The sequence below is a fragment of the Erinaceus europaeus genome, chromosome 17, assembly GCF_950295315.1.
Source record: "Erinaceus europaeus chromosome 17, mEriEur2.1, whole genome shotgun sequence".
Classification (NCBI taxonomy): domain Eukaryota; kingdom Metazoa; phylum Chordata; class Mammalia; order Eulipotyphla; family Erinaceidae; genus Erinaceus; species Erinaceus europaeus.
This window is the reverse complement of record NC_080178.1, coordinates 71,354,459-71,367,066: the sequence shown is the minus strand read 5'-3', so window position 1 is coordinate 71,367,066 and position 12,608 is coordinate 71,354,459. Positions and strand designations below refer to the sequence as shown.

Below are 12,608 nucleotides of genomic sequence, written 5' to 3'. Positions count from 1 at the left end.
CCTCCTCCTCTTCCTCCTTCTCTTTGTTACTTTTTACCAGGGTCCAGCTTAGCTCTGGCTTATGGTGGTGTGGGGGAATGAACCTGGGACATCAGAGCCTCAATCACTAAAGTCATTTTGCATAACCATTATGCTATCTTTCCAGCCTCTGTAATAGTTTAGTGACTAGTCCATCTGCTTTCACCAGTTCCTGGCTCACCTCAACTGTTAATTTTCCTCAAGCTGGCAGTCAGAAAAATCTGGTTCCAACCTAAGTGACCTGGTGGGACTCATGAGCTCTTTATTTGATTCAGCACACATCTCAAAGTTCTCATATGACTCGGACTCTGACATCTCTGGCAGCCTCGCAGTTACCAGACATTCAGACAGGGCCCCGTGTCACCAGGTCGGGCCTCTGCACTAAGCTCCTCCTCTCTGCCAGACGGCCATCACAGCAGTATCCCTCTGCCACGTTCCTTCTGTTCTCTTCTCCCTGTGTGCCCAGTGTCAGTCAGATAGGCTTCCTGCCTTCGCTACATAAACAGTGGCCGCTCTGCTAAGCTCCTTGTAGTCCTCAATCTGCTTTTGCCTTCCCCAAGGCAGGTGATACCATCTGGATTATTTTGTTCTTGCTTATTGGTTGTTTTCTTCAACTTTTTTCCCCCTCCTTTCTTCATTTTTTTTTCTTTGCCCCTTATTTTCTCCTCTGTCTTCCCCTCCCACTTTTTAAAAAATATTTTTTCAATATTTATTTCCTATTGTTGCCCTTGTTTTATTGTTGTAGCTATTATTGTTGTTGTTGTTGATGTCATCGTTGTTGGATAGGACAGAGAGAAATGGAGAGAGGAGGGGGAGACGGGGAGAGAAAGACAGACGCCTGCAGACCTGCTTCACCACTTGTGAAGTGACTCTTCTGCAGGTGGGGAGCTGGAGCTTGAACCTGGATCCTTAAGCCGGCCCTTGCGCTTTGCGCCAAGTGCACTTTAACCGCTGCGCTACCGCCCGACTCCCCCCATCCCACTGTTTTAAAACAAGTCATTTCTCACAAATTGGTAAAATTGGCTCTGCTGCTTATGTATCAGACTCGGTGCCACAGCCCCATAGCCTGACATTCTTTTTCAAAACATTTCATAATCTAGGGGATATCTATAAAGCGTTTTTAATTTACTTTTCTTCCTTTTATTTGATAGGACAGAGAGAAATTGAGAGAGGAGAGGGAGAGAAAAATAGAGAAACATGCAGCACTGCGTCAGCCAGGCATTCTTGTGCCTTAAAATAATCTAAAACTGGGGGCCTGGTGGTGGCACAGCGGGTTAAGCACACATGGTGCGAAACACAAGGACCAGTGGAAGGATCCTGGTTTGAGCCCCTGGCTCTCCACCTGCAGGGGGGTCACTTCACAAGCAGTGAAGCAGGTCTGCAGGTGTCTATCTTTCTCTCCCCCCTTCCCCTCCTCTCTTAACTTCTCTGTGTCCTGTCCAACAACAATAACAGCACTAACAACAGTAACAGTCATAACAAGGGCAACACAATGGGAAAAAAAGATGGCCTCCAGTAACAGTAGATTTGTAGTGCAGGCACTGAGCCCCAGCTATAACCCTGGAGGCAATCATCATTATCATCATCTAAAACTCAGTTTCCCCCTTACGGGAAGAAAAAAAAAGATACCAGATTCTTGTAAACACTTTTTAAAAGCATAACATGCTTTACCAGTCTGAGAAATCTCTTAAGGTTTTAAGATGAAGGTGAGAAATGGGAAAGCCCTCTGAGAACTCGGGTCTATTTGAATCACTTTAAGTGAGGTTCATATTTCACCCGAGATCTAACATCTAATTCTGCGCGTTGATAATAAAATCGCTGAAGGCTTTTTACCAGGAGGGCTTGCTGGAATTTATTTTCTCGGTGTCTTTAGACTGTGACCTCCGGGGGTAATGTGTGTGTGGGCTGCAGTGTAGCAGTGCAGTGGGGGCCTGCTGGCCTTCTCCCCCGGGCTGTCTTCTCACAGATAACACTTTGAAACCCCAGTTTCCCCGTGCTCTCCTCAGTGCTGAACACCAGTTTTGAATTACTTTCAGACTTCTTGTTGCACAGGTAGATGTGCTGCCTGGGTTTTGACATCATAGGAAAACCTGGACTAACGTACTGACATTTGTTTTTTGAATTTTGAACACTAATTTTTTTTTGTATTAACTTGATGGATTTATTGGATAGAGGCAGCCAGAAATGGAGAGGGAAAAGGGAGATAGAGACAAAGAGACACCCTCAGCCCTGCTTTACCAACTCGCAAAGCTTTCGCTGTGCAGGTGGGGACCCGGGGCTTGAACCTACATCCTGACGCGTGGTAATATGTGAGCTCAACCAGGTGCGCCACCACCAGGTCCCGGAACACTCTCTTACTCTATGTCTCCTTTCAAGGTTTTGCCTTTCTCTTTCATTTTCCTTCTATCGATTTCTAACCCCAGCTCTCAGACTCAAGTAGAGATTTGTCCGGTATCAGGGAAATCCTTCTGCAGAGAAGCACAATGTTCGAGAAGAGATTGCTGGACGGGATTAGTTAGCCGTGTGAGAGAGAGACTGACACACACAAGGCCAGATCTTCCCTGAGCATTTCCCACGTGGAGGTGCTGGACCAGTTTGGCTCGCAGTATCCGACTTAATTCTGTTGCCAGCACTGCAGGGCAATAACCTCCAATAAATAAATAAGTAAACATTTAAAACCCCCAACAGTTTTGGTGTTGGTGAAGCAGGTTGGATTTTAGCTGTATTTTATAGATGATTGTCAGTGTGGAGGAGAATATAGAAGGCAGCAGAACACAATGGAGTGAATACCACGGAACATAATACTGTGTAAAATAGAAGAATGCATTATGGGTACGCAAAAGTATTTTGTATTTTATGGTTGCAAGTATGAGGGTACCTGATATAAAATGTGCTTATTCTAGAATTATAAAAGATTAGCACAATACAGTCTCCAACCAGCCAAGTAGAATGATGGGCAGACTATTTGATGCAGGTTACCGGGCCGGACACTAATAAGCCTTGAAATAGCTAACTTAGGGAGTCGGGCGGTGGCGCAGTGGGTTAAGCAAACGTGGCGCAAAGCACAAGGTCCGGCTTAAGGATCCCAGTTCAGGCCCCTGGCTCCCCATCTGCAGGGGAGTCGCTTCACAGGTGGTGAAGCAGCTCTGCAGGTGTCTGTCTTTCTCTCCCCCTCTCTGTTTTTCCCTCCTCTCTCCATTTCTCTCTGTCCTATCCAATAACAACAACATCAATAATAAGTACAACAATAAAACAACAAGGGCAACAAAAGGAAATAAAGAAAAAAGAAAAAAATAGCCAATTTAGACACCAGAAAATAGACAAGGGTGAGGGAAGGTGAATGGGATGGTTATGAAATTAGAAGTGTCTCCCTAACTAACTCCCTGGGCAGCTAACTATATTCACCACTGCTGTTCATCTGCTTTGACCGTGATGTAAGCGGGGACACCTGCTAATTTTTTTTCTGCGTTATACTGTCTCACAGGACAAAAGCTTCAATTAAGCCATTTCTTTTCTGCATTTCTTCACCTGGCAAGAACCCCATTGTCCATTCTTCAGGACACACTCAAACGCCAGCCGCATTGCAGCACTGTGTTCTGGCTAGTCAGGCACCATTAATCATATTCTTCTCCGTGTTTTCTCAGCTACTGTTTCTCCGTTGCTGTGAAACGACAGTCTTTATAACTTGTTGTAGACTCGTAAGCGCCTAGCACAGGGCCTGCATGCAGTAGGAGGCCACGTCTTCCTTGGAGACAGAGTAGTGATGTGCTTTGAAGCCCCTTTGTCACCTAACAGAATGTCCTTAGATCACTTCTTTTCTTTTTTTAATGTTATTTATTTATTCATTACTGGATAGGAACGAAGTGGAGAGGGGAGGGGTGACAGAGAGACAGAGAGACATCTGCAGCCCTGCTTCACCACTCGTGAATCTTTCCCCTTGCAGGTGGGGAAAATGTAGGACATTCTCACAGGAGAGAAGTCCTATCTGGTTGTTGTCGTTATTGGCACTTCTCTAACAATCAGTGACTTGGAGCAGTTTTTCATATGTCTGTTGGCCTTCTGGATTTCTTTCTTTTTTTTTTTTTTTTTTTTGGTGACTATTCTATCCATGTCCCCTCCCCATTTTTTGGGTGGGGGTCATTTGTCTTCTTGTTGCTAAGTTGGGTGAGCTCTCTCTGCATTCTGGTCAGCAGCCTCTTGTCTGCTGTGTGGCATGTAAACATATTCTCCCATTCTGTGGGAGGTCTGTCGGTGTGGTGGTTTCTTTTGCTGTGCAGAAGCTTCCGAGTTTGACGTAGCCCCATTTGAAGGAGTTTTTTTTTTTTTTTTTTTTTTTTTTTTTTTTTTTAGGCTAATCACTATCAAGGTATCCAGTATACTATGTGCTTGTGTGAGAAATCTGACACAGAAAAATAAGAACTGAAGGCAACTAAATCTTTAGTCTTACATATCGTCACTCTTAGCATTTCTGCGTATCTTAAAGAGTTTTAAAGGGGTGCTGTGAAAGGAGACATCAGTAAAGGGGATTAAGACAACAGACTTTTGCTGCTGTCACCTAAGAGATTTAATTGTACAAAGATGGAACAGAGTTTCTTAATTTTAAGGCTATGGAAATTTGGGGGCAAATCATTATATTGCGGGGGGTCACCCCATGCTTTCTAGGCTGTTAGCAGCACCCCGGTCCTCCACCCTCTGGATGTCAATACTGAGCTGACTGCCCTTAGATGGCACCTGGGGAAATGTGAGGGTACCTTTGCCTCACGTTCTGAAGAAAACAAAGGGGATGAACCTCATGGCAGATAAAAAGTTGATGGTGTCACCTGCATTATGGCAGAATTGTATTGGGGGAATTGAGATCAAGCCTCGAAGCCGAATCATTTCTGCTCAGAGAGAATACAGTTAGCTGGGCCGATTTACCTAATGAGGAAAATGTTACGGTATCGATCAGGGGGAACACTGATCGTGTTTGAAGACCTCTCACCACCAGGAGAGAAGTTGGCCTGGAGCTTGGTTGAACATCAGGATCTTTCTGCCAGACTTTAGGTTTCTGGAGAATGTCAACCTTCAAATTAATCATCGTCTTTTGTTTTTCAGTGGTGTTTCTTTTAACATATATATTTGCCTCCAGGGTTATCGCTGGGGCTCAGTGTCAGCACTATGAATCCACTGCTCCTGGAAGCCATTTTTCCCACTTTGTTGCCCTTATTGTGGTTGTTATTGTTGTTATAGCTATTGTTCTTGGACAGTACAGAGAAAAATCGAGAGAAGAGGGGACGATGGAGAGGAGGAGAGGAAGATAGACACCTGGCAGAGCTGCTTCACAGTTTGTGAAGTGACACCACCACCATCCCCCCCCCCCGCAGATGGGGAGCTGGGGGCTCAAACCGGGATCTTTATACTGGTCCTTGCACTGGGCGCCATGTTCGCTTAGCCTGCTTAACCGCCCAGCCCCCCTTTTGTAATATATTTATTTATTTATTATTGGGTACGGACAGAGAGAATTGAGATGGGAGGGGGTGTCAGAGGAAAAGAGACAGAGAGATGCCCGTAGCCCTTTTTTCACTACTTGTGAAGCTTTCCCCCTGCTGTGGGGACCAAGGGTCCTTGTGCACGTTTAGTGTGTGCGCTCAGCCAGACGCACCACCACCGGGCCCAGCATAGTCTTTATGGGTTTATGAGACCCTGTAAATGTTGATCCCTGATGGTCAGTTTGTATTCAGTGTCTTCATAGTTATTTTTAAGTATTCACACCAAGTAACTCACTACCCAAATAGAGCTGAAATTTAAAAATTACATGCTTTTTTTTTGGCCTCCAGGGCTGGGGCTCGGTGCCTGCACCACAAATCCACTGCTCCTGGAGGCCATTTTTTCCATTTTGTGTTGCCCTTTTTATTGTCGTTATTATCACTGTTGCCATTAATGTTGTTGTTGAATAGGACAGAGAGAAATCGAGAGAGTAGGGGAGACAGAGGGGGAGAGAAAGACAGGCACCTGCAGACCTGCTTCACTGCTTGTGAAGCGACCCCCCTGCAGGTGGGGAGTCGGGATCCTTGTGCCAGTCCTTGTGCTTTGTGCCATTGTGATTAACCCACTGCGCTACTGCCCAGCTCCCCCCCATAATTACATGCTTCTAATCTTACTGCTTTTTCAAGCCCGTCATCTTCTTGCCACTTGAAAAGCACTGTCCCGGATTTATTGGTAGATTAATCGCTTCCATATCCATAGGGTTGGAATGTGAAAACCAGGCAAAAAAAAGGTTCACAAATGAGCTTCAGTAAAAGTTTTTCTCCAAAGGAACTAGAAGGTGGGAAGATTTCCTTGAGACAGATGGTATTGCAACGTGTCTCCCTATTCTGTCAGGATGCAGCATGTTCCTGCAAACTAGACATGGGCTGGTAAGACGTGAAGAGTCACGCAGAGCGATTAAAGAATAGAAGGCTATTAGCTCCTAGTGCTGGAGAACTATTCTTGTCAGGTTGAGTGAATGGTGATGAGATTAAGTCTCCACAAATGTGACATTTGCAAACCTGCCTTCCTGTTCTGTTCCTCTGAAGATCCGAGTCCCCTGTGACTGGTGCAGAAGTTTTGAGTGTGAACAATTTAGCATTTTATAATTTCATTCCTTTTAAAATATCATACTGTCACTATCCTGTACAACCAAGATTTCTTTCAGTTAGAATTTTGCTATATTAACCACTGATATAATCCACCATCGCTCCCTGTCTAGTGACTTTTGGCGTCATCATGACTGATGCAGACTCATAAGCTCGCTATATTACTAGACTTTTTAAAAAAAGTTTTTATATACTCACTTATGAGGAAGTTAGGGGGAGACAGAGAAAGAGTTAGACATCACTCTACTGGGGATTGAACTCAGGACCTCATGCTTGAGAGTTGAATGCTTATCCATTGCACCACCTCCAGGATCACATACTTTAGCCATATTTGGGAATATACAAAGTTGGCAAAGACACAATGGCTGTTACTGGTCTGCAGGTGTCTGTTTCTTTCCTTCTCTATCTCCCCCGTCCCTCAATTTCTCTCTGTCCCTATCAAATATATAAATAAAACTAAATACTAAAAGAAGAGATTAGTCTTTATGGAACTCTTCCTGGATAGTAATAAATGCTCCCAAGTAAATGCCAGACTGTCATTAAAAAAAAACACCATAATGTAACAGGAGGTGGTGAGCTTAACTGTTGACGACACTGTTATCACTTGTGCAGCCTCAGGACCAGGGAGCTTGGTTTCTGGGCGTGACTTCCATCAATCTTCTAGTAGAAGTCAGAATACCAACCTGACAATTCCATGTTAATAATCACTATAGTGACTACTAGAACGGAATTAAGCTTTAATAACAAGGATACCTAACTTGTTGAATCTTGAGTACTTTGTATTTTTATTGTCTGCATCTGATACAATTTGTTCCTGGCTCATTCTCTGCAGTCCTAAGACTATTACTATCATTCACTTTATTTCACAGAAAACTAACCTGTGACACTGTGTGGCACATGCACATATTTTAACTGCATTACAGAGACTGGCTCCGTTTACCCTCCTTGGGCCTTCTTTATTATGACATCTGCACACTCTTAGGATATGAGAAACCTCTCATATCTTCTTATCAAGAAATACAGATGTCACTTTTGTTAAGGAGTGAATAAATCAACAGCACAAGTAAATTATGAAATGACACCTAGATTCCTAATCATCAGGTCTGCAGATGTGCGTGCACGCACAAAGACAGGTGCGTTTCTGTGGTAGTGGCTCTCAGGGCAAGCAGAGCGAAGCAAGGCATGGGCTGGTAAAATACCTGCTTGGTGAAGTTGCCGCTTGGCTGCTGTGTGTCCGACCTAGGTTCGGATTCACCAGGTTGAAGGAAGCTTCGGGGCTAGGTACCTTCCTCTCTTCCTCCCTGACTTTCTATGTCTCTGACTATCTCAGTCAGCCTAGAGCAGTGAAGCCCTAGAGATGATCAAAGGCCAAACAAAAACCAAGTTAATAATACTAATAAAACAATTCCAACTTGTGCTCCCTGCTTGCTTCCAATTCCCGACCTTTTGAGACCACATGAAACTTTTTCTTTTTTACTTTATATCTTACATTTTTGGTTTTTTTTTAAATTTTTTAAATTTATTTTAAAAAGGAGACATTAACAAAACCATAGGATAAGAGGGGTATAACTCCACACAATTCCCACCACCAGATCTCCGTATCCCCTCCCCTCCCCTGATAGCTTTCCTATTCTTTTTTTTAATATAAATTTATTTCTTTATTGGGGAATTAATGTTTTACATTCAACAGTAAATACAATAGTTTGTTCATGCATAACATTCCCCAGTTTCCCATTTAACAATACAACCCCCACTATGTCATCTATCATCCTTCATGGACCTGTATTCTCCCCACTCACCCACCCCAGAGTCTTTTACTTCGGAGCGATATGCCAATTCCATTTCAGGTTCTACTTGTGTTTTCGTTTCTGATCTTGTTTTTCAACTTTTTCAGCCCTGAACCTTCTCTTACTGCTGTCGTGTCTTCCATGCGCTGCCAAAGTCTGGAGCCTGTGTTCCGTACACTGAGAGGCAGGTGCTTAGAAACTGAGCTGTATGGGTGGCCCTTCCGTCTGGCATTTCCGCCCTTGCAGACTGTCTCTGCTACTCTGCTAATACCTGTGGTACAGACCTGCACATGAAATCTGTTACTGGGGGAGTTGGGCGATAGCGCAGCAGGTTGAGTGCACGTGGCGCAAAGTACAAGGACCAGCGTAAGGATGCCATTTCGAGCCCCCAGCTCCCCACCTGCAGGGGAGTCACTTCACAGGCAGTGAAGCAGGTCTGCAGGTGTCTGTCTTTCTCTCCCCCTCTGTCTTCCCCTCCTCTCTCCAATTCTCTCTGTCCTATCCAACAACAATAACAACAATAATAACCAGAACAATGATTTTTTTTTAAAAAGGGCAATAAAAGGGGAAAAAATAGCCTCCAGGAGTAGTGGATTTGTGGTCCAGGCAATATCCCTGGAGGAAAAAAAAAGAAAAAGAAAGAAAGAAATAGAGACTGGTGGTGGCGTACCTGGTTGGATGCATGTGTTAAGATGTGCAAGGACCCAGGTTCGAGCCTCTGGCCTCCACCTGTAGAGGGAAAGCTTTGTGAGTGGTAAAGCAGTGTTGCAGGTGTCTCTCTGTCTCTCTCCCTTCCTATCTCCCCTTTCGCTATTGATTTCTGAGGAATAGAGCCTAAGGAAAAACAGTAGTTAAAAGCAGTATATAATGTCACTTTACTTTGATTTCAGTGTTATCCTTCTTACTTACTTGGTCTTTTTTTTTTAAATTCAAATCCATTTTAACAACAGTAATAGCTACCCATACCAGCCCTGTGCTAAACATTTGACAAGCATGATTTCAGTCAATCTCTAGTAAAGTAGTAAAATAGGTTCCATAACTTATTATGTGTAGAGACGGAAACATTTAATTTTGCTCACACAGATGTGTATTTTCCATGTGACAACAGAAAAGCTTTGTTCCAGTGCTCACACTGTTCATGTAACTTTCCTTATTATTTCCCACTTGTCTAAGAAAAACCTCCGCTTTGTTTTCCGACAGCGTTCTGTGAAGAGGGCTGCAGACATGGTGGAACATGTGTGGCTCCTAACCAGTGCGTCTGTCCAGCTGGATTCACCGGAAGTCACTGTGAGAAAGGTAACTACTTGGTCGACGTGTGCATGCGTGTGTGCAGAGTGCGGCGGCTTACCTGCTCGTTGTGTTTCTGCAGTGGACGTGGCTGTAGGAGGGCGGACTGCTTTGGATGACTGCACAGTTGTTGCCATCCTAAAGATAGAACTGCATTTACCTTCTCTCCAAAGTGTCTAAATGAGCAAAGTCAACATTTTTTTTTCCTGTCGTCCTTTGCAGTATGCAGTATTAGTGCTAATGAGAGGGAAAGGCAGACTATCTGCCCTGCGCAACTTCTCATCAAGCGGTGTAGCACACACAACTCTTAGAGATCCAGCAAGCTGCTGTGTCAGTGGGACCCAGATAAGGATCACACATCCCCTCTGGGAAAGCACAAGAAAGAAGTCCAGCAGCAGGTGTAGCGATGTGCTTGGAAGTGGATTCTAATACTGGTTTGCTAGGGACATTACCATTCACAGACCTGGTCATAGAAGCCAATTACTGTTAGGAATATTCCAATTACAAGCACATACTATTAGCAACAAGGGCTGTGTTTGCATGTGATGGTGTTTGGTGAACTAGAGCTCTTTGATCCATGGTAAAGCCCTTATGCCTTTATGCCAGTGGAGGCTGCCTCGCCAGGTCAGTGTGGCCCAGGTGAGTACCAGTGCACGGAAGGATTTGATAGCAGGGGTCCTCCAGTGCTCCAGTCTATCTGTCCCTGAGTTTTGCTCGGTTAAGTTGCTGTGTTATGTTTGAATGAGTGTGGAACCCCGCTTCTGATAAGTGGAGAGATGCCCTAGTCACTTGCCTACATAAGGGCGAGGATGTCTTCCTCTGATGCCAAAGGTCAAAGCAGACCTACTGTCTCCTCCTTTTTAAATTAAGGGTTTCTGAACTTACCAAAAGAATATCAGTGAGTCCATTGATAATCCCCCAAATGGTCCATCAGATCATGTTCTGTCTCATTTCATCTCACTGCTGGTATGTGTGTATATATATCCTGTTTATAAAGAGGAAACACTGACAAAAACCACAGAGGAAGAGGGGTACAACTCCACACAGTTCCCACCACCAGAACTCCTTATCCCATCCCCTCCCCTGATAGCTTCCCTAGTCTTTATCCCTCTGGGAGCATGGACCCAGGGTCATTGTAGGATGTAGAAGGTGGAAGGTCTGGCTTCTGTAATTGCTTCCCCGCTGAACATGGGCATTGACAGGTTGATCCATACTCCCAGCCTGTCTTTCTCTTTCCCTAGTGGGGCAGGGTTCTGGGGAATCAGAGCTCCAGGAAACATTGGTGGGGTCGTCTGCCCAGGGAAGTCCAGTTGTCATCATGGTAGCATCTGTAACCTGGTGGCTGTAAACAGAATTAACATCTAGAGCCAAACAAATTGTTGACTAATCATGAACCTAAAGGCTAGAATAGTGCAGATGAAGAGTTAGGGGAGGGGTCTCCATTTTGTAGATAGTTAGTAGGCCTATTTTAACTATATTTCAAAGGGTCCATGGTATATTTATAATAAAACTTGTCGAAAGCTAATTGCGTATGTTAACCACTAAGGATCCCAACAGCCACTGAGTATGTCTTTTCTGGACTTTGTGATGATACCAGGAAATTGAATCAGAGTTGTTAAATATTAGGTGAATGGTTTTTTTCTTAAAGGGGAACATATCGCTGGTACGAGTCCTACCTGCGAGCAGCCTGAGAGAATCACACAAGTCTAAGGAACCTGTTAGCGAGCAAAATCAAACCACCATCCACTGCAAGGAAGCAAAAGATGTTTATTCACGAATTTGAATCCGGGCCGAGTGGTGACTGACAGCAGTCCACCAGCTCGACCCTGAACAAGGCTCAAACCACACAATTTATAGGATTCTAGAGTACATTCTGGGTGGGGAATATGCAAAACTAGAATTCTATCACACACTCAATAGCATTTTACAGAAAACACAGGATCCAATCATTTCAGACATTGTCATATCCTAAGCAGCCTATAAGGATTGTCTAATTTCAAGCCTTTATGCAAAATAGGGTCACCACACTTTCTCGTTGTCAGCCAAGACCACCTGGCTATCAGCTCCCTCGACCTTGAGCAAGTAGTTGGATTTCAAGGACTTGGTTAGGCTAGCTATTCTCTTTCTTACATCTTGGTGTGTGGGTTTTGTTTTTCTAGGGGAAAGGGTAAGGAATTTTCCATCTCACACTATAAGCAGAAAAGCAACTATACTTAAAACTCATACTTAAAATTATACTTAAAGCAATTCTAAAGCTTCTGCTTCTAACAGAACCTTGCCCAAAGCAAAGGAGCAGGATGGTGACTTGGCATATGCGCTTCTCCTCACCGTGGCACAGTTTATTTTATTAATTGGATTTTGTAAAATAAAATTTATCTAGAGGAATTTCATTATCTCCCCTTGACCTTTTCGGCTTCTCTAAAACGAGTACACAGAGCGAATGGGAAGAGAAGGGTGGTGATGTTAAGGTGGAGATTGGTGGTGATCACTTCTTTATTATTATTACTTTTCCCCTGTTGCTGCCCTTGTTGTTTATCCTCATTGTTGTTGTTATTGCTGTCGTTGTTGTTGGATAGGGCAGAGAGAAATCAAGAGAGGAGGGGAAGACAGAGAGTGAAGGGGAGAGAAAGATAGACACCTGCAGACCTGTTTCACTGCTTGTGAAGCGACTCCCCTGCAGGTGGGGAGCCGGGGGCTCACACTGGGATCCTTGTGCTTTGCATCATGTGCGCTTAACCCACTGTGCCATCGCCTAACTCCGGTGGTGATCACTTCTACTAACACCGTTTCATTTTGCATGTGCTAACTCTGCAACAGGAATTTTAAATGAATATTTTCATGTAAAGAACAAACAAATGAAATGGATGTCACGGTTCCCATTGTGTAGATGGAGTCAGCAGAC

General features: G+C 44.1%; 1 protein-coding gene across 3 annotated transcripts in view; it reads left to right on the top strand.

Annotated features, from left to right (window-relative positions):
- The window catches only part of NELL1 (neural EGFL like 1), a 572,342-nt gene that overhangs the window by 444,201 nt on the left and 115,533 nt on the right, over positions 1–12,608 (top strand). For all 3 annotated transcript variants that reach the window (XM_060177021.1, XM_060177020.1, XM_060177019.1), the window contains one exon: positions 9,620–9,715. In XM_060177021.1, the coding sequence (XP_060033004.1) occupies positions 9,620–9,715 (96 nt within the window). The remainder of the gene's footprint in view (positions 1–9,619; positions 9,716–12,608) is intronic.